Source organism: Leiobunum rupestre, chromosome 5 (assembly GCF_980474605.1).
Source record: "Leiobunum rupestre chromosome 5, qqLeiRupe1.1.hap1, whole genome shotgun sequence".
In the NCBI taxonomy this organism is placed as follows: Eukaryota; Metazoa; Arthropoda; class Arachnida; order Opiliones; family Sclerosomatidae; genus Leiobunum; species Leiobunum rupestre.
Genome location: NC_143388.1, coordinates 22,959,639 through 22,981,662, shown reverse-complemented (window position 1 = coordinate 22,981,662; position 22,024 = coordinate 22,959,639). Strand labels below are relative to the sequence as shown.

Genomic DNA, 22,024 nt, shown 5'->3' with positions numbered 1-22,024 from the left:
AAGCTCGCAAGCGAATTTAGAGCAAGCACTCATGTCATTTCAAAAAAAATTAGCACACGAGCAAGCAAAGCATATGAGAAATTTTAATTTTTAAACCGGCTTTAATATTCTATAGATTGCGTCCATACATCTTTAGTTGTCTCATAATTGTTGACAGTGCCTCAATAGAGGACAACTTTCTTTTTAAATGATGTCACACTATAAGACTAGTTCTCAGCGAAACACTTAGTTATGATATGAATAATTACTTTAATATCTTCATTTTCCGAAGACACTTCCATAGATGATTCAGATTTATCCTGATTTTCAAAGGATTGATTAAATTAAATTGAGAAAAGTTTCATAGATTACTTTTCACTTACCATTTCCTGATCATGGCCAGGTAATATATGAGTGTGCAAATACCCTAAACAATCTCCAGCAACTATTTTGTTGCCAGACAAATCATATGCTGTGATTGTTGCACCATTGGGAGAAGAAAGAACAACCTGTTTGTCCTAAAGGTAGCCAAAATATCCAAAGTCAACACAACTAATTATTAGCCAATTATTAACAGATATTTAATGAAAACTCTGGAATAACAATGCACATAAGTTTTATGACAAATTTGCCACCTCTTTGAAAAAAATCTATTTTAAATTCCTAAAATAAATTGGTATCCATAGTTTTTAGGGATTTATTGGTAATCTCCAAAGTGTATAATGTATCTCTTATGATAGAAGTATCGACCTAGATTATAAATATGAAACTTGTATTTTCGCAGGCTCCCCCGTGTACACTACATCACGGCCCACAATTCACAACACTTTTTTTTAGCATATAAATGTTAAACTTGTACTACATGTACTTATTAATAAATAATTTTCCCAAAAACTGGCTATACAATTATTTTCACCCCCCAATGTTTTTCGTCCATAAAGCATTTAGAAAATCAGCGGGAGCCTGTGAAGGTATTTGTTTCAAGTGAATAACATTAGCAGAATAGGTAGATGAATACTTCTTTCGTAAGTTATATTTTAAACACTTTTGTTAATTAACTGATCAAATCAAGTAGTTATGAGCTCAGCTCAGATTTTTGTCATTTTGGGCAAAAATTGAATGGTAAATTATAGTTTTTAGAAAAATCTAAAAAGAAAAAGGTTATGACCATTTCACATTGCATAGTGGGAAAAGATAGTAGTACCCAATATGGATTTGAAATGAGCGCAATAAATATTTAGTTTTCATTTAAGTGTAATAAATTTGGGTAAATTGTGTAATAAAATATCATTAGAAAAAGCGGGGAAACTGAAATGAAGGCAAAAAAATAGAATCGCCTGTTTTAGTGTTTTGTTTAGAATATAAACCCGAAATTAAATGAGCCAGTGCCTGAGGGGATAGGAAGCTCGAAAAAGAGATAAGCAGCTGTCTGCAAAATGCAAATCACAGAAATCACCATGTTGGTAACAGATAGTGATCTCATAGTAATATCTATTAATGAACTTGTTCTTACATTGTCTTTAAACAATGAGATGGTCCCATCACATTCAAGAAACATTTGTTGATAGGTATTCCCACTTGGCACAGTTCTCCCAGAAAGCACCCAATTGTAATCCCTAAAGTTAAGAAATTATTTTTCTCGGTAAACAGAACAAAAGTATATACCATCTTACATTTTATACAAAGAAGAGCCACTGAATTTAGGGTTAGTGATAATGATATCGCCCTTCTTCAAAGCTAGAGTGACTATATTGTATTGAGAACACCAGTGAATACTTGTCACTTCTGATTTCAAAGAGGAGTAATCGTAACTTTTCCTTTAAATAAAAAGAATTACTTTGTAACTTCAAATATGCGTAATTCTAGTATTTAGCAAATGTACTTTAGTTTGAAATCAGCGATTGTATATGAATCAACTTTATACGTATGCATAGTTTCTTCGGAATATGTATGCATTGCAATGCATAAACTGGTTCCTTCATCATTAGTGAATGCTGCGGCAGTTATACATGCATTTTCATACTGAAAATTAAAGACCTCATTACTAAACAAACATTAAATTGAAAAACTGTGAACTTACTTTCACTTGAGAGTCAAGCAACTCCAAATAAGTTTTCTCATTATGAACTAATTTCCAGACAGTGAGGCAATATGGATCAATACCAAATGCATAACCGCCCCTCTTGCTAATCCCAACATCAATTATTTTGCCCTTGTGATATTTTTTTGTGTTTGGAAAAGAATTCCACCAACGTATAGATTTATCAAAAGAGGTTGACACTAAAATGTTCCCATTTAAATGCGCCAGTCCAGTAACAGGTCCTGTATGTCCATTCAATTCGTAGTTCACAGATAGCTAAAAATTGTATTATAAAAGATTTAGTCCTCTATTTTCTAATTTGGACATAAGCACACTCACATTAAGTAACTTTTTAACTTCTAAAGTGTTGTCATGTCCTATAAATGCTATTAATCCACCAAATAGTCCTAAGTCATCTAAAAAACCACTTCCTTTATTATACAGGATCTCTCTGGCATAAACAAAATTCAAACCTAACCTTTTTCAATTTGAAATACAAAGCTCCTTTTTTCAATCTCTCCAACACTTTCAATATACATTAACTGTCCGTTCAAATTCCATAGTGCAAGATTGCCTTTTATTCCACAAGCAAGTACAAAATCATCCTTTGATTCGGGTACAGGCAAATAAACATTTGTATGAACATTAGAGGAAACTAAACTTGATTAAAGCATAAAAACAAAAGTCCCTATGGTCTTTTGACAAAACATGGTAATTGGGAAGATCTAGACCCTGGGAGAGTGGTGAAGCCGATACCAATTGCCAGGGCTAGTGTGCCGCTTTGTCACCCAGAATATATGATTTACTGGGCCTAGGCCCTCCCCAGTGTCCTTGGGGAGACCTTGTAGGCAAGGGACATAAGTCGCGAATGTACATTGACATGTTTTCCAGACAAGGACATGTGGAAAAAAGAATCCATAAGTATGTTTTCCAGACAAGGACACGTGGAAAAAAGAATCTCGTATTTTTTCCAGGCAAGGACATATTGAAAATGGGATCGCCTATCGTCGGATAATGTAGGTACCTTTCCTCGATAGATGACACATGTAAGTTTCTTCACAGTAACAATAAAGTCGACCACAAAATTTCACACACAATTTTAAAATATTTATCAGCGTATAAGCCATGACGTATCTACTCAAAATTGAAGTAAAAACTCACAGTTAAATGAAGAGAGGAAACTGGTTCTCCAAGCCCTTCAAGAGTTTTTTGAAGTTCCAAAGTATAATTATGCCACAATTTAACAGTTGTATCTTGAGAACCAGTAGCCTATAATAAACATTTGATGTTAAATGTGTTTAATAATAAATGATAATATTATCAGATATCACTTACAATTACTTTATTTCCGAATGCCACTTTGCTAATCCAGTCAGCATGTGCCTCTTGCAACGTTTTGGCAAGCCTAAATTCTCCTTTCCATACTTTTCCACAGATCAATTTCTAGGCAAAAAATATACGTTAACCCAATAGTTTTGTTGTAATATTTAGTTAATTATTTCCAACCTTGTCGCTGCTTCCTGACAAAAATCGGCCACCATTATCCATATCTAGTGACAGAACTGGTCCATTGTGAGCTCGAATTTCATTGATAACTTTCCTAAGGTTAATAATTAAAAAAATTATTTGTTCTTTTTAGGTAAATTTTAAGCTGATACTCACAGTTTTTCACAATCAATTGCACAAATATCACCACTGGCTGAACCAACCAATATTATAACAGAATTTGATACTATACTAGTAATTTTTGAGTCCATCACATGTATTGACAAAAATTTGTATTTTCTACTGCAAAACTGTATTGTTATAAAACCAAAATATTTAATATTAATACTAATGATTTACTATTTAATTACTAAAACCACTAATACTGATTTAACTTAATTATTTCCAATTATTTAAAAATAGATTTTTCCAAAGAGGGCTCTTTTGTATTGCTGCTATGTCAAGGTTTTTTGCCAGAGCTCGCTTAATAAAAGGTAAAAAATTGGGGTCAAAACAGTATCGGTTTGTCATATTGACCAAATATTATTATCAGTTAAAGGGCAAATAAACTTGGTTGTTGGATAATGGTGTTTTCAACACTAAAATGATCACATAAAATGATAAACAATAAACTTGAGCTTGAAATGACTGGGGAGGATGCAAAATAAATTTTGGCCCCAAGGCATTGGTCCATCAACCCCTAGGGGGCAAGAAAGCAACTTGCAACACAACCTTCCCCACAGTCATTTCCAAAACATAAGTTTTGTTGCCCTTTAAATGAAAACATTACTTTTATCTGTCCCTTTTTTGTTCCAATTATAATGCATCTGTGGCTGTCAAATTTGTAATGTGTTATCTGTGTTATGTGATCCTTCACATCTGCCTTACAAATTTGCAAGTCTATTATTGTTAAAAAGGCATAAGTTTCAAGAATTTAGTAAAAAATAATACTCGCTAACCTTTAGGTATATGATAAACTATAAAAGAACCAGTTGAAAAACCTAAAGCAATTTCTTCACGTGATAAAAAGTTAAGAGTGGTCAGCATTTCAGGTTTGTCAATCAGTTTAGTCCAAACGGGGGTTTGATCTAAGGCATTCCACACCTAAATATTTAATTAGAGTAAAAAATTGCTACTTATTTAGTTTGTGAATAAAAATCAATGATAAAAAAGTTTTTGGTCACTTTTATCGATCCATTCGATCCTGAAGACACTAGTGATCCATTTTTGTCATACAGAACCCGAGATATCGCAGAGTCTTGGATATTTGATTTGGTCAACTATATTATAGTTTTCAAATTAATTATTTAATATAAATGAATAATACTTCAATATGAATATACCATATTTCCAGTATAAGTTGCCCAAATAATGATCTCTCCTAATAAAGACCCAGAAACTATGTTGAGACCATTTGATGAGAAAGCGACACATTGAACTGATCCTATATGGCCTCTAAGAACCTAAACCCACACCAATGACGTCAGAATGTTCATTAAAATTTAAAAATTATTTAACTACACCAGAAGTCTATATCTTACAAGAAAAATAGCTATTTAGGACATAAAATTAAACAGAAGGCTCAAGGCAGTTTTCAATTGGGGTAATTTCCCAAAAAACCATGCAAAGCATCGTGGTTCAAAATTTACCAATTTAAAATGTAAAAATTATTTTGCCTGGGATTTTTACTTATACATCAACTTTGCTAAGTAATTTTATTATTGAAGGGAGTCTCTGAAGCTACATCTTTCAAGCGAATAACATTAGTAGTATGGCATAGGAAGATTTATTCTAAGATACATTTTATATACTTCTGACTATACTAACCCCTATCCGCTTCAACACTTCCAAATTCCAAAGTTTAACAGTTTTATCAAAATCACCAGTCGCTATTATATCTTTAGTTGGGTGAAAAGCCACCGTTGTTAGAGGTTTCCTAAAAATATGTTGCCATTTGTAACATATTGTATATATCATATTAAGTGACATCTTTTTACTTATTTTCCAAACAAGATAATTGTATACCATCATGACTGTCCCATACTCGAATTGTTGCGTCCCAACTTACAGATATAATTGTTTTACCAGTTGGATTAGAACAACAAGACGTCACTCTCTTAGTATGTCCATTTAACAGACAACGCCTAAATAAAAATAAATTAATAGTTTTAATACAAACATAGCTCATAATAATTTGAATAGCAAAGAAGTGGCTGGTCACAGGGAGGTGTGAAACTTTGTAGGTGGGATAAAATTTGGTAGGTGGTGCATGATTTTCCAAGACACAAAGCCTGCACCTTTTCCTACGGTAAGGGAAAGATGAAGATAAATAAAACATTTTAGGGGTATTTTCAGCAGACTTGAAAATAGTGACTATTATCACAAAGGTCCGCTGAACACAGACCCATCTATTGGATGATTTTCTTTAGGAGTCCAGGACTCCCTCATCTCTGATTTAACAAATAACCCCATCTTCTTCATTCCTAAATTTAGTTTTCCTTAGTTCGCAATTCCCCTCGTTTTTAATTCAACTAATATCAACTTTTTTACGGTATTTACAGTATGATTTTGGGGGGGTCCAGCTTCTTTTGGATAATTTTTATCAGCAATTTTTTCAAGGAGTTTTCAACTGCTGGACTGCCATTATTTATAAGTCTGATTTTCAATCAGATGTGGGAAGCATGGCAGAGGGAGGAACTGATTTTGGTCCCACGGACATTTTGCCAGCCACTCGCATTGCCCTTTAACAGATAATATTTGCTGCAGCTAATAGCCTCTTATTTCAAGAAATTAGAACAGAGTGCTGACAAATATTATCTGTTTACCCGAATTAATTTTTGGTAGAAATATACCTAAAGCCGCCGTCAATATCCCAAATGCTAAGCAACTTATCGTAAGAGCCACTACACAAAGTGTTGCTGGTTAGAAAAGTCAGATATGAAATGCCTTGACCATGTCCAATTAAGGAACGAATCACCTAATGCGAAAATGTTTTATTAACAATATCTGGAATTCAAATTTAACTATAAACGCACTTTTCCAGATACAGCGTCAACCAATCTGATAACTCCGTCACTTCCCCCTAGTGCTAAACTGTTTCCATCCAAGTTGGGACAACAACAGATAATATCCTAAAAAAAAATGGCATTATAGCAAGTATATTTTAGAAATTAATAAAATATTAACTGTTGGAAAGTCACTGGACATCATTTTCCAAGGTGATCTCTCATTAGGTTTTGAGAGCCATTCGAATACATAGTTGTCAGTTTTGGACAGTTTTTCTATAGCATTTTTAAACACAATAGATGTTTCAGGCTCACAAATTGCTTGCTGAAGTAAATTGAGACAGTTCCTGTGGAAATAAATAATTAAAATACGCGCCATTATGCTGCATTATTTCTATAAGACTGCGCAGTTATAACGCATTACTTTAGAACACCATGCGATTATACCAAATTAATTCTATGAGACCATGTGGAATTTTACACCACATTATTTCTATAATACTACACATTATTTATTATTTCTAACAACAATTGCGCTTGATTATGACAGCATTACTCTATAAGGCCCCTCGTGGAGTCGCGATTATACAATAAGATTATTAACACTTCCTTCAAAATATTTATAGGGATACTTTCAAACCATCTATATTCATGTGCACAAATTGGCTATCATAATAAAGATCCAATTAAATAAGGTTGTTCTAATTTTGAAGACTACACAAAAATGTCATAAAAATATACCCAGACTTTGTTCCACAACCTATACTATTGCCCTATCAAATATTCGTCTATGGACAAAACCCAGTAAACTTAAAAAGATCTTACGCAAAGTGTAAATGTTGATTGGAAGTACAGAAGTCATAAACAGCATTCAAAGGGCCGAGATCAACACTGACTTTCTTTGTTTTCATAATCTTATATTGTGGGCGAATAGTCTCTTTTTCCATAAATGCTTGAATATTATTTAGAACACTGACGACTTCATTTAGACGGAAAGCTGCACTTAGGAAAGCTATCGTTGGGATAATATTAGCAAATTCTTGACGACAATCTGCTTCTAAGAGGTGATGTAGAACTCTTCTCAGTGCTTCGCTGGAATGACTTGTCCATGAACCATCAGACTTGGGATCCAAAACAGTTATAAAATAACCTAAATACATGGTTTAAAATGAGTCAGTAGTTAAAAATACACAATTTTCTAAAAGGTCACCGGCGTTTGAAAAATCTATTTGAAAATTGAATCTTGTGAGAGTAAATGTCACCTATTAAATTCATGGATATTTCCTGTCCTATTTACAAGGTTCGAGCCGGACACTACTGAAATTCAAAGGCCAGTGAGGCTCTTTTAAACAAAAGTTTGAACATACCTGCAAGTATTTGGTGAGCATAAGCCATTTTCTTCGAAGCAATGGCACCCAAATATTTTGTTTTTACTGCATGAATCATTTCACTTTCGCAAAGCGAAAGTTTGGAGCTAAAAATTAGAATACTTTGGATATAGCCACAGCTGACATAGTAGAGGTTAAATTCTAGAATTTTGAACAACAACGTTGAGAGTCACATCATCATTTTCAACAGTTTTCTTTTTGTATTTGTACCATGAATGGATGGGCAGCAGGGCCGTTTTAACCCTTACGTAGGCCTTAAGCAAAAATCTCATATACCATCTTTTCGGACCTTTGTAAGCCCTATTATATGGAATTGTAGGTCCTAATTTCTCTTAAAAATTTTGTAAGCCCTAGGCACTCAGCCTAGTCTGCCTTATGGATAAGACAGACCTGACACTAGCATGCAGAAAATATAAAGAACTTTTCTAAGTACTCCAAATGTTGTCGTTCAAGCTTCTAGAGTTCTGTGATTACTAAATCCAAACTTTACCTTGGTAAATTATTGAGATGTAAAATCGATCGAATACTTCGACAAAGTGAGGAGAGTTCCATAGGCGTAATAGCTTGAGTTAAATTCGCATTTGGTATAGCTTTCGCCAACGCAGAAAACTCAAGTTCCTCATTTTGGAAACTGCAATAGAGACTAAGAACTATTTGCAATTCATGATCTTCCAAACCTTCTTGTGACAAAGCCAACAAAATCATTGCGGGTTCAACCAAATGCTTGCCATGCCAATTCTCCAATTTTTGCAAAATATCTTGTATTAACTGGGAAACTGACTGAGGTAGAGATTTGATCATTGGGGTTAGCTACAATTCAAAGGTGTATTAAATTTTATTCTTGAGTAAATGATAAACCACGGAGAATAAGTAAGGAGTGCTTTTGTAAGACAATGAGCAAATTTTAATAATGCGCGACGCACATGCCTTAGCATGACATCTGTAACCTACGCTTATGACATCAGTTTAGGCTTCCCTTTATTGGTAAAAGTTCAAACCTAACTTTTATTGCTAATAAATGGCACTGCGATTATTCAAAACTCTCTCATTTTAATGTGTCACAGCGATTAAAGATAGTATAGAACTCTAAAATAGTTTAAATTATCTTTGCCACGATGTCAGAGGAATAATGGGTGCTGACAAAAAAGGGGTCAACCTTGGAATTTTTTAGGAGTTGAAAGTGTCTTTGATGTCATCACTCTGTTTCACTTTACCCCCTTATTTGTTTGCTCCATTCCCACCCCCTGCCACCATGGTGACCTTTTAAAATTGTTTTACAACAAGACTCCATGGATAGACCCTTACTTCATTGAAATTTCCAAACATTCTTAGTTGCTCGCAAGCCAATTTTAAGTATAAAGGCAGGATAGCATCTCTTTTGGTTATCAACAGCAGCATTTGATTGTTGAAAGCATCATTTGATAGCGATTTACGATGAGACCAAAGTGTCTCAGTCACCAGTAGTTTTCTTTGTGCTACAGCCATTGGGTCCATGCTTAGGAAATTGATGGACTGTCCATGTTTTTGACGAACTTGTAGGGTTTTGTGGCTGATGCTACCAGAGGTCACGCTCAATATGATAGAGATTGACTATAAATAGTCAAAATACTTTGTTAACTTTCCTCTTAAGATAGTTTCAACAATTGCTTTTTAAGGAGAGGTCAACACACTACCAGTTTTTTATGCAACATGTTCATAAGTTTCAGTGTCACATATACTGGTACTCAAAATTACGTACAATAAATTATTTTATTGTATCAATATTGCTTTCTTAATTATGTCTAATAATTTCATAAATATTTAACTAGAAATTATGCAATATAACAAAATATTAAGACTTAAAATTTAACAATGGCAAGGTCATAGTAGTCAACAGAATAGTATAATTTTCGAGCTAAAAATCATAGAGACCAGTAAATATTTATGTATATCATATATTCTCCTATGACTTGGGCCTATTGATTGTTATGAACGGGTTGCAATTCTTTATACTTAAGAGATAGGCCTGGGTGCTGACAGTAGCTGCCCTAGCAAGTTTTTCAGGTGGTTCGCGATCTCATTGTATATGCAATCTCTTATTTATGGCAGCGCAAGGTCAGGTGTTTCAGTCTTGTGGTCACAAGTTATTGGTCCAGATCTATCGTTGCATTTTCAATGCCCCCTATGACGGCACCCAGTGGGGTTGCACCGTTCGCACCACCCTAGGGCCGGCGCTGGATTCTGACCTCTCCATAAAAAGAACCTGGATAATAGTTTTGTCATACTTCATTGATATTTTGAGGCAACCAAGAAAGAGTTTGATTTTCAACGTCTTTTAAATTTTCAAATCCATCAAGAACAATGATAAGCTGATCATTAGCTTTCTTAGACGCTTCACCCATCACATCCCAAAAAATTGATTCTATTTTCCTAGTGATATATTTTTAAAGATTTAAAATACAAAGCTCTTTAATTTTATATTAGCTTCTCCTTGTTTTCAATAGGAATTACATTTTATCATTTGGTATTGGAACGGTCAGAGATAATTTAGAACAGGCCAAATGACATAAGGACATCATGACATCAAATATGCTAGAGGACCGCTTATCAGGACTTGTAAAACAGCTCAGAATGATCCTTTTTGGCGACATAATGTTTACCAAATGGCGCTAGAGTTCAATAAAGAAAAATAAATCTAAATGAAACAAAAAAGAAAAACCACAAGTTTACTGTAAAAAGTGTACGTTGTTCATCAGAAAATAAAACCGTTTGAATTGATTTGAACAACCACATAACTGTGGTTCATTTTCCTAGCTTTCGTGGTTTAAATTTTTACTGAGTCATTTGTAGAATGACCCATGCATATCTTGTTACTCCACAAATAGCTATCAGTAATTATTCTGACTAACTGAGACACTTATAGTAAGATTAATTAAGAGTTATGTAGACAATATTACCAAGAAGGCTGTTTTCCCACAACCAGATTTCCCATGGACGACAATTACATTTTCAGTCTTTTTAAGACTGGAAATTGATTTGTCCAGCATAGAGTCGACTCCTATTAATTTATGGTCTACCATGGAATCATTTTCGTCATGTTCGTCCTTCAATCAGAAATATTTAAGTAATTATTAAGATGCATAATGCCGAAATTATAAGCAAAATAATCGAAGTATTAACATCAACATCAAATTGGGATTGAATTGCATTCCACATGTTATCCAAAACTCTTTGCCCAAACTCCTCCAAGCCCAGTAAAACTGGAACATTGTTGATTTCCTTTCCCCAATGGCAGGGATAACTGCAAATAATTATATTATATATATAATTAAAAATCGACTTTCACGTCGAAACATATGTAGTGCGTTTTAAATAAAATATTTTATTGTGTTAAAGTCAATTTCTAATTTTTAATTATTTATCAATATACACAAGGTGAAAACGTTTTTAACTTAGTTATATCATAAGTGTGCAATATTGTACGTAGGTGTGACACTTCCTATTCTTCACAAGCAAAAGCTTTACTAACAACGAGACATACCGAAGTGTAACCCACCGATTTTGTTCAAACTCGGGGGATTGATAGACCTTTATGTAACTTGAAAATCCTAAAGGGCATGGCAACGAAAAATGTTTTCCTATTGAAAATAACATGGGATTCTGACCGATTCCTAGCGCCCCCATATGAAAATTTTGCACCAATTTCAAAATTTTAAAAATGCAAAAAATAGATATAAAAATGACGAAAAAAATTAAAATTGATCAACTTTTGATCAATTTGAACAAAATGGGTGAAAATGAACCAAATCGGCTAAAATCGGAAAAATGTGAGAGAAAATTTAAAGAAGTACAAACATTGAAAAAATATTTCAAAATTGTTTGAAATAAATTATTTTTTCAAAATTGAAAAAAATTAATAAACTGTTTGAAATAAATTATTTTTTCAATTTTGAAAAAATAATTTATTTATTTTTTACCAAAAGCAGTAAATTTGATCAAAAACGGTTGTAATTGGTAGTAATTGATTGAAATAGATTATTTGTGAAATATCGGAATAATATATAATTTATAATTAATATAATATATAATATAATATATAATTTATTTATATATTATTCCGATATTTCACAAATAATCTATTTCAATCAATTATAATCGTTTATGATCAAATTTACTGCTTTTGATCAAATTTTTTAAAATTTATGATTTTTTAAAATTTTCAAAAAATAATTATTTCAAACAATTTCGAAATATTTTTTTCAATGTTTGTACTAATTTAGCCATTTTGGTTAATTTTCATCCATTTTGTTCAAATTGATCAAAAGTTGATCAATTTTGTTCGGGTAAAAGGTAATTTGACTTATAAAACCTTAGCGGGCATTTTTCTAATTGGAACCATTCTCCTAATCCTAATGGTTCTCGAGATAAGTTTTGAATGACCTTGAACTAATAATTCAAGGTCATCATAAGTTACAAATTTCAAACTCCCACACTCAGCTTAGAGTGTCAGAACAATTTTGATCCCTTAGATCTGGTAGTTTCGATTTATAAGCCTTTAAATCTCGTGTCTTGATTAGAATACCACACAAGACCTTATGGTTTTTGGTCTAACATTTATCGGCTTCCAATGGTGAAATTAGACAGGGTCAAAGCTTTTTAGACTTAAAATTAAACATAGAACACATTTTTAGTTGGAACCATTCTTCTAATCCTAACGGCTCTCGAGGTAAAATTTGAATGACCTTGAAGACCTGGTTAAAGGTTATTGAAATTTTCATTGTCATTTGTCCCCCTGCACCCTCTATGTAACCTGCAAATTTCAAATTCTTACATAAAATACATTTTGAGTAATTGGCTCTGTATCATTTTTTAGTTAACACCCTGTATATTTAAAATCTTGCAAAAAAAAAGACAAAACGAGGTGAGGTGAGGCCACATTTTTTCGCAAAACAAATAAATACTAGAAAATAATTCTAGAAGAATTTGAAGTAATTACTTTTCAAATACTTCGAATCCACCTTGCTTGATACGATTTTTAAGAAACACCAGCTTTCTTTGACTATCATCATTTTCGCAAACAAAATCTGGATGCCATTTGGGTGGTAAATCACTGAAACATTTAACACTAATTTTGAATACGTTATCGTACCAGGAAACGCATAATAAAATGATACAAATATCATAAGGGTGAAGATGCCTTCACAGGGTAACGTCATTAGAGGCTTGTTTTTAAAATCTTGAAGTCTAAATAGATGGCGCCAGCAGTCTGAACCGTAAAAATATTAAATTGTCCAAAAAAAGGAGAAAATTATTCCTTTTTTGTGTTTCCATAAGTGACAGTGGTATACCACTTATGGCGTTTCTTATTATGTTGAATATTTTTTCTTCTAAAATATTGTTAGAAGTAGTTCTTGTAATAAATCGACAAGTATTTATTACCGGCTCACCAGAAATTTTAAATTTGCAGCATCTAGTATAAATAAAGCCTCAAAGTCGGCTGTCTATGGGCTTCCCTCTAAAGTTTGTTTCCTTGTGCTATAAATGCCCTAATAAATGAAAATCCCCCCTTTGAAAACTTTCTGCGGGCGCCTCTGCTTGTAAGCATTAAATTTTGGTCTATATTCGATTCCCTCTAGACTCCAGAGGCTTCGTGCGTAGTTTAAATTTTGGTCATAAGCAGCGCTGTCAGATTTTAAAACGGAAATTATGGTATCGACGATAAAAAATTATTGAATTCTTCGCAAAATTATTGCACCTCCCATTTATGACGTATTTAGCTAGTTTGGCGGGAATTTCAAATCTAAAAGTAAGGCTGTAGTCGTTTTAAGTGTTTTCCTCAAAGATTTACATGTTCTTGAAATACTTGACCTGTCATTCGACCATAGTAAATAACTTTTATAAATAACTGCCGGCAACAGTGACAGACCACGCGACGCTACGGACGCTTGAACGCAAGGTTCATATAATTGGCTTGAATGCTCCTCTGTGCTGGCTGCCAGATCAGTGTTTTATTCTACGACCAAGTCTGAGACTGCTGTAGGTTGAAAGAGAAGGCTCAAGAGAGGACTAAGTTGCAAACCTGCCTGGCGCGGTGCTACCGCAGCCGTTGCCAGAAAGCGGGGCTGAACACGGTGTTCAGAACACCATAAAGTGAAAGCGTGCAATGACTTTGTTATTGAAATCGAAATTTTTCGAGAATATGATACTATTTAAAAAAATATTGGAATTATAGTACAGCCTATCAAAATTATTGTAAATAAGCGTACCATATGGTACATCGCTAAAATTATGGTACAATCCAAATTTCTACCTAAAATTATTGATTTGTACCATAATTATGGTACGTCTAACAGCGCTGGTCATAAGTATCGCCGCCTACCGACCGAGTTTTAAATTGAATATATGAAAGTTGTCTGCTCGATCAAAATAATCTCTGCGTAACCGCTCAAAGATTCAACCGAAAAAATAGAAATTCAAAAGTCGTCTGCTATTTCTTCATTTATTTAGTTGACGGATATTAAGGCAGATGGCGCTAGATTTCATAAGCTCGAAGCCTATTCAAAATATGCTTACAGGGAAACCAACATATAAAGCGGAGCCCTTAGAATTTAGATAATAAATTTTAAGTTTTTAGTTAACACTAGATGGCGCTAATTTACACTTTTTGGGAGGTAATCATGGGGAAAACGCTGATTTATCACAAAAAAAACAACTTCTTACAATATTAAGCCTAGTTTTCACTTATGCTTTATGTAAAAAGTTCAACTCAAGAAGGTAGAGGCTGTACACACAAATGTACGTCTACAATCCAATAAGTTCCCTATACACATTTTCGGGCGGTGGCTTAACCTTTCTATAGCTCTTTCTATAAAATAATATATACGTATACATGTATAAAAAGTGTTATTTTTTGGAGCGCGCGCTTCCTAATATTTCCGCGTAGAGGGTCTCGTGCGTTTTCGCGCGAGCTCAACAAAAACAAAAATATGCGCGCGCTCTCTAACTTTAACTGCACGATGAATCGAACGTAATCACGTGACCTCTGGTATTTTATACATTGAGTTGGGAATATTAATCTAGAGATCCAATCAAATCTGCTCCCCGCGAAACAAGTTTTTGAAAAATACGAATGTGCCGTCTGCTCTAAAATGACGAGCAAACGTTATCATATGACCCGTGGCGCAATCCATTATTTTGAAGAAAAAAAATATTTTTGCTTGAAAACGCGTCTTATTTGAACGAACCATTGAGAGATAGACGGCGCCACGGGTAGAATGATAACGTTTTCTCGTCATTTGGGACGCCGATGGGAGCAGACGACAGTATTCTTATTTTTAAAAACTTGTTTCGCGAAATACTGAAATCCGACGTTTTGATTGGACCTCTAGATTAATATTCCCAACTCAATGATTTTATATAAAGAGCTATTGTTCGCGGTTTTTATATAATTTACAATATCTTCGTTTCAGACTGATGGCGCCATCTCGCAATAATTTGGGTATTTAAAAATCTGCCTATAGAATAATGGCACTCCGTAACTTTGACCATGGTCGCCATTTTGGTCGCGATTTTTTATCTATAGGAAAAAGCATGGGTGTCGTGCCGTAACGTCACACTGCCATTACTCTATAATGACGTTACCCCTCTGATAGGCTGTTCTTCCTTCTGCAATAAACCTTTCGAAGTGGTTATTTCTAAAATAGAAGAAAGCTTTGGATCTGGCAGATTCGGAGTGGCTAAGGGCTGCGCTGTGAATCTCTAGTTCAGTGACGGAAGCGCCAGCCGGGTACTCTCGGACCCAGTCGAATTGAGGCTCGTCGGGTAGGGCCGATATGGACGGAATGGTGCCGTATCGTTCGCCCAAAATCCCCAAGAAGTAATGGCAACGAGTGACTTCCGACAAGCATAGTTCCAGAGCTTTGTCTTGATTAGATTCTTCTTCAGTGATGCCCCATCTGAGATCAACTTCGTGCACGTTGACCAGAAGACTTCGAGCTCTGGCCCGCAGTTCGGGGAAAACGTAACGAACCAACAAGTCGCGTTCGCCGTGCGTGTCTTTGAACGTTGACGATATGAACACTCTGATCGTTTTCCATCTAAAATCAATGTATTATTGATAACGATTCAAAATAATTGCGTAACGTGACACAGTAAGCCTATCATAAGGTCCCCAAATGCAAAGGTCTAGGCCAAATATTTGACGATCACGTAGTACGTACCATTGAATTGGGAATAATACTGCTAGAATTACAATTACGATTTCGGTTGCCATGGTTACGCGGGACCTGTTCTGATAAGACTGTACGAAATTCATCTTTATAATTAGGCGGTAGCGCCATCTATATTTTGTAAAGTTATATGGCTAAAAATAAATAATTATTAGCTAACTCACCGTAACTTGAGTTAAAAAGGATCGTGTTGACAGAATAAAATTATTTTTAAACAACTTGAAAGGTTTGTTTGTTACGAGTAATCATACATTTTAATTTCGCATCAGATTCGCGAAAAAATTCAATTGCAATATAGTTGCCACCACTAGAGACAGATGCCGCCACGGTAGAACGATATAGTTGATTAAGTCTCCTTATTGAACGAAATTGGTCCCGCGCCAGCCAGATTTAGTTGTACCTCTATTTATTCTCAGCTCAATGGTCTAGGCCAAATATTTGACGATCACGTAGTACGTACCCGTTATTAAGAGGTAGGTATTCAAAATATGCACCTCCTAGTGGTTATGTTCTCAACTACATTTCCCCAAATGAATTTGGCGCGTTGCATGATGAATGCGCAGAAGGTGTGCGCGAACGTTTTCAAACTTGGAACCGGGCGGGAGAAATCTCCGCCGTCAACCCTTAGTACCGTAGCCAAGGCTTATTCACAATTTTATCACTTTCAAACTTAAAATTAACACTGATCGTTACAAAATGATTCATCAGAAGTTAAAGCTGGCTTTTAGAAATAAGAGAACTGGTTTCTGAACGTATTTATTTTTCAAATGTGAGATTTAGACGCGTTTTGAGTGGTAGACCTTTGCTTATGACACCAAAAAGTATGACACTATTCTCGCCCGAATTGTTTTCGCCAATGTCAACATAAATCATAATGAGGCTAAGGACTGACAACAGTAGCGGCGCTAAGGGTGGGCTGAATAATTAGCCCACCTGTGAAAAAACCTTAGCGCCACTACTGACTGACTATTCTCCGCTAGTCAATACTAATCTTTGGAACTATCAGGTAACAGCGGCGGAAAAGTTGCCTCAGCTAGCCTTTCCAACGGATCAAACAAGGCTTAATTAAAATTGAAAAGCTTTTTAATTTAAAAATAATGCTTAATAGGCGCTTCAATAAAACATCTTCAAGGAAATTGCCAATAAGTAATATTTCCGAGAACCAGGATCGGCAAGTCTCTGTTTATATAGTACTTGTTGAAATAATGGTAACTTTTCACCTGTAAATAGAACGTCGTGTTTTGTTAAGCCTTAATACGTCAAAAAAGCTACCTGGTTAAAAGGAAACACTTGTTGCATACCGTGCAGGTGAAAAGTTTCCTTAATTTCAACAAACACTAACTTGCAGGTCATTAACGGACAAATTTTGGTGTCATAATTATTATGTTAGTTAGTGTAATAGTAAATAGGATGTAAAGTGTTGGACTTGGGTAGGCGAGACAAGATATTAGAGGGGTAAACGTTTTTAGGATTTCAATTCATCCCCCCCCCCCACATTCCTGTTTACAGGATTTTTATCCAAACTTGTACTCTGCAGCAGTAAAAAGTAGTTAGCTTCTTTTTGAGATTTTTACAATGCAAAACTAAACTTTTCAAAGCTTACAACGGGGCATGCGGCGTTAGACTGAGAAATCGCCGAAGCTACTTGTCGGGTGATAGAATTGAAATATTTTGCGTCAACGACGAAAGGGGGTTATAGTTTAGGGGTTCATTTTGGTGTAATATGGAAAAGCATTTAGGAGATTTTCTTGGAAGCCGTCACTTGCTTTAACAAAAACTGTTCAAACTGCAATAATTAGGCAGTAGCGTAGTGTGTATTTCTTCCGCCCGGGGCAAACCATAAATTTGCCGCCCCCCCCCCCCCTATTTTCGCAACTAAGCAAAAAATCGGTGAAAATTCTGTGGTACTCTGTTGCTCTGTTGATTGTAAAAGGATTCAAGTCGTTTAAAAATTAAAATTTTATTCCGCGTGTTTTTTGCAAAGCGAACTCTTTAATGCAATGGTCAATATTAATTTGTACCTCTTGTTCGATTCCCAAGATACCCAGATTTTTCTTGAATTTTAAAATTTTGTTCCATGGTTCTATTTACAATTGTTATGATGATTTATAATAAAAAGTACTGCTACTTCATGGAATTTAAAGAATGATTTTATTAAAATAAAATGATTGGGAGCTTTCGGACCGTAGTCCTTCGTCAGCCACTACAATATACCCAGATTTGTTAATCTCAACGTGCACATTGTAGACCTTAAATAATTTCTTATCACTTTTTCGATCCAAGATCTCGGACAGCCGCGTTCGTTTCAATTTTCCAGGCCGCTGGCCGCCCCCTACATCTAAGCCGCCCGGGTCCATGGCCCCCTTTGCCCCTCCCACGCTACGCCACTGTAATTAGGTAATTTGGCATTATAAAAACAGACCTCAAATTGTTCACAGAACCCTACAGTGGAAGCTAGGAGCAACAAACACAACCCCCCACACAAGGAAAACGCAACCCGTCAAAAGTCGTGGATTTTCTTGTGTACGTTTTTCATTGGCTAGACGCTTTAGCGCCTGCGGCCGTCGGAAGGGGAAAATTCGGAAATTGTCTTCCCCCCGCCCGTAAAACGTTCAGCGTAAAGGCTCGTGACGCTCGTCCAATGAAATTCGTACACAACCCTTCGTTAGCGTGTTTAAAGGCTAGCTGCGTTCTCCTTGTGTTTGTTGCTCCTAGGTGGAAGCTAGAATACGTCCAAGACTTTCTGTCCTTATTTACTTTTGACAGGAATCCATACCTCTACTTGGAATGCTTATCCTGGCGTATCGCGTATGGTAAGTTCACTCTGACGGCTTTGGCGCCGCCTACGACAAAAAAATCATCTCTGCATGCTCTCCCCTCTCACGTGGTTGTTTGTTAAGTTAACATAGTGACGTCAAAAAAACCGTCAGCCAAATCGAGACGAAAATCTGCCACGATAAGCATTCCAAGTAGAAGTATGGATTCCTGCTACAGATAATAGATATTCACTTTAAAGGAGGTCTTATTTTAGCCAGCTCCGAATGATCTTCGGTCGCCGATGACTGTTTCGAAATATCACCAATTAAACCTTTCGGTAATGGCTTCAAATTGTAAATTTGGTCTATTTGTTCGACTTCAGCCAGTTGAGAAGCAGTGCCTCTAGATGCCAGAAACCTGCGTAAGACACAACCAATGAGAAAATATGCAAATTAATTAATCACAAAACATTTCTGTAAATATTCGTAATTTTCCTTTAGTTTTCAAAGTCTACAGAAAAATGGCCCAAATTTCCATATATTCTATAGGAATTCGAGTAGTTTTCTATAGTATTCCACATACAATATATAGAAATTTAAGTGGTTTTTCTGAAGGATTCAGAATAGATTTTTATAGACTATACAAATTTTACTCATTTTATCTGTAAGATAAAACAACTTAACTAATTTTTCTATAGGATTCTAAACAAATTTCTGTAGATTGTATAGCATTTTGACAAATTTTTCTGTAGGATTCCAAATACATTTATGTAGATTGTATGGATTGTATAGCAATTTGACCAATTTTTCTATAGGATTCTGAATAAATTTCATTAGGATTCCTAATACATTTCTGTTGATTGTATAGCAATTTGACAAATTTTTCTATAGGATTCTGAATACATTTCTGTAGGATTCCGAAGATATTTATGTAGATTGTATGGATTGTATAGCAATTTGACCAATTTTTCTATAGGATTCTGAATACATTTCCGTAGGATTCCGAATATATTTATGTAGATTGTATGGATTGTAAAGCAATTTGACCAATTATTCTATAGGATTCTGAATACATTTCCGTAGGATTCCGAATATATTTATGTAGATTGTATGGATTGTATAGCAATTTGACCAATTATTCTATAGGATTCTGAATAAATTTCATTAGGATTCCTAATACATTTCTGTTGATTGTATAGCAATTTGACAAATTTTTCTATAGGATTCTGAATACATTTCTGTAGGATTCCGAAGATATTTATGTAGATTGTATGGATTGTATAGCAATTTGACCAATTTTTCTATAGGATTCTGAATACATTTCCGTAGGATTCCGAATATATTTATGTAGATTGTATGGATTGTAAAGCAATTTGACCAATTATTCTATAGGATTCTGAATACATTTCCGTAGGATTCCGAATATATTTATGTAGATTGTATGGATTGTATAGCAATTTGACCAATTTTTCTATAGAATTCTGAATACATTTCTGTAGGATCCCAAATATATTTATGTAGATTGTATGGATTGTATAGCAATTTGACCAATTATTCTATAGGATTCTGAATAAATTTCATTAGGATTCCTAATACATTTCTGTTGATTGTATAGCAATTTGACAAATTTTTCTATAGGATTCTGAATACATTTCTGTAGGATTCCGAAGATATTTATTTAGATTGTATGGATTGTATAGCAATTTGACCAATTTTTCTATAGGATTCTGAATACATTTCCGTAGGATTCCGAATATATTTATGTAGATTGTATGGATTGTAAAGCAATTTGACCAATTATTCTATAGGATTCTGAATACATTTCCGTAGGATTCCGAATATATTTATGTAGATTGTATGGATTGTATAGCAATTTGACCAATTTGTCTATAGAATTCTGAATACATTTCTGTAGGATTCCAAATATATTTATGTAGATTGTATGGATTGTATAGCAATTTGACCAATTATTCTATAAGATTCTGAATACATTTCTATAGAATATTTTTGTAGGGGTTTTTCTTTTACACTCTCGGTGAGTTCTAACAAAACAAATCTTGTAAATTTACATGCAATTCTATTTCTAATTCGTATTGTAGAAGACAAAATACTTTACTTTAAAAGTTGATCACTGGTGCCGCATAGCTTTACATTCAGTGGATCGCTTTCAAGGCGCGGACTGTATACAAAAAGTAAACACATTTTAGAGAAAAAAGCCAAATAAATAACATTTTAGTATAAATCGATAATAATATTCCATAAGAGTATCAATTCCGCATCTTTCGAATGAAAATTTTTAACGAGAGCTATTTAGAGAATCATAACACGATTTAGATGGATTTGACACCATTCGTGACCGAACCGAGTCTAGGTGGCGTAACTGCGCTAGCTTCTCCGAGGTAGCGCCTTTGATCTAGCGTCTGCTACAGACAAAGTAAAAAAAACGTTTTTTCTTAAATAATCTCATCAAAATATAAGCAAACGATGCAAAAATTATATTATAATGCAAGTATCATTATTTACGAAGTCAAACTAACAAGGAGACTACCCGTGGTGGTTATCACCGATTTTGTTGAAACTCGGGGGTTAGGTAGACCCTATATTAGTATGAAAAGTTCCAAAGGGAAAAGTTGCAATGGGCTTTAGTTTTCCCATGGCAACCGAAAATGTTTTTGACCTCTCAAACAAAAAAATCTCCATTTAAAAAAGCATGGGATTTTCTCTGTTTTACAGGGTACTTAGTACTTACTTACTTAAAATTTTTTAAAAAATTAAAGTTTCAAAACTTACCCAAAAAGATGAATTTGACCTATTTTGGGTAAAATTGATCAATTTTGGTTAAATTTAGTGTTGGGCCCAAACCGATATGAAATCGGTATCGGTCACCGATATCGCGATTTTCCCGATTAATCGGTTCGCGTCTAAAATACCGATTTTACCCGATTATAAAAAAAAAACTTCCGATACCGATTTTACCCGATTTTTTAAAACCAATTTTTTTTAAAGTCCTGGTAGATGGCGCCACTAACCTTGACCATTTGAAGTTCAAACTTCAGTTGCGGCATGGAGAAATGGCGGTAGAGAGGAAGAGACGCCGTTTTCGTAGATCGAGATTTTTTAAAAT

At 34.6% G+C, this 22,024-nt stretch overlaps 1 protein-coding gene across 1 annotated transcript in view; it reads right to left on the bottom strand.

Annotated features, from left to right (window-relative positions):
* LOC149943832 (telomerase protein component 1-like) overlaps nucleotides 1–22,024 on the bottom strand; it is an 82,689-nt gene that overhangs the window by 509 nt on the left and 60,156 nt on the right. The window contains exons 16-48 of the mRNA XM_090175936.1: nucleotides 21,017–21,079; nucleotides 19,154–19,318; nucleotides 15,593–16,012; nucleotides 12,913–13,026; nucleotides 11,097–11,217; nucleotides 10,874–11,020; nucleotides 10,428–10,585; nucleotides 10,202–10,346; nucleotides 9,243–9,527; nucleotides 8,428–8,747; nucleotides 7,917–8,023; nucleotides 7,375–7,699; nucleotides 6,731–6,896; nucleotides 6,580–6,675; nucleotides 6,397–6,521; nucleotides 5,542–5,688; nucleotides 5,372–5,480; nucleotides 4,888–5,007; nucleotides 4,729–4,824; nucleotides 4,504–4,648; nucleotides 4,335–4,444; nucleotides 3,722–3,855; nucleotides 3,566–3,659; nucleotides 3,395–3,502; nucleotides 3,221–3,328; nucleotides 2,538–2,664; nucleotides 2,399–2,475; nucleotides 2,060–2,335; nucleotides 1,862–2,001; nucleotides 1,653–1,796; nucleotides 1,493–1,595; nucleotides 363–497; nucleotides 249–299 (exon numbers count right to left, since the gene is read on the bottom strand). Coding sequence (XP_090032062.1) covers nucleotides 249–299; nucleotides 363–497; nucleotides 1,493–1,595; nucleotides 1,653–1,796; nucleotides 1,862–2,001; nucleotides 2,060–2,335; nucleotides 2,399–2,475; nucleotides 2,538–2,664; nucleotides 3,221–3,328; nucleotides 3,395–3,502; nucleotides 3,566–3,659; nucleotides 3,722–3,855; nucleotides 4,335–4,444; nucleotides 4,504–4,648; nucleotides 4,729–4,824; nucleotides 4,888–5,007; nucleotides 5,372–5,480; nucleotides 5,542–5,688; nucleotides 6,397–6,521; nucleotides 6,580–6,675; nucleotides 6,731–6,896; nucleotides 7,375–7,699; nucleotides 7,917–8,023; nucleotides 8,428–8,747; nucleotides 9,243–9,527; nucleotides 10,202–10,346; nucleotides 10,428–10,585; nucleotides 10,874–11,020; nucleotides 11,097–11,217; nucleotides 12,913–13,026; nucleotides 15,593–16,012; nucleotides 19,154–19,318; nucleotides 21,017–21,079 — 4,981 coding nt within the window. The remainder of the gene's footprint in view (nucleotides 1–248; nucleotides 300–362; nucleotides 498–1,492; nucleotides 1,596–1,652; nucleotides 1,797–1,861; nucleotides 2,002–2,059; nucleotides 2,336–2,398; nucleotides 2,476–2,537; nucleotides 2,665–3,220; nucleotides 3,329–3,394; nucleotides 3,503–3,565; nucleotides 3,660–3,721; nucleotides 3,856–4,334; nucleotides 4,445–4,503; nucleotides 4,649–4,728; nucleotides 4,825–4,887; nucleotides 5,008–5,371; nucleotides 5,481–5,541; nucleotides 5,689–6,396; nucleotides 6,522–6,579; nucleotides 6,676–6,730; nucleotides 6,897–7,374; nucleotides 7,700–7,916; nucleotides 8,024–8,427; nucleotides 8,748–9,242; nucleotides 9,528–10,201; nucleotides 10,347–10,427; nucleotides 10,586–10,873; nucleotides 11,021–11,096; nucleotides 11,218–12,912; nucleotides 13,027–15,592; nucleotides 16,013–19,153; nucleotides 19,319–21,016; nucleotides 21,080–22,024) is intronic.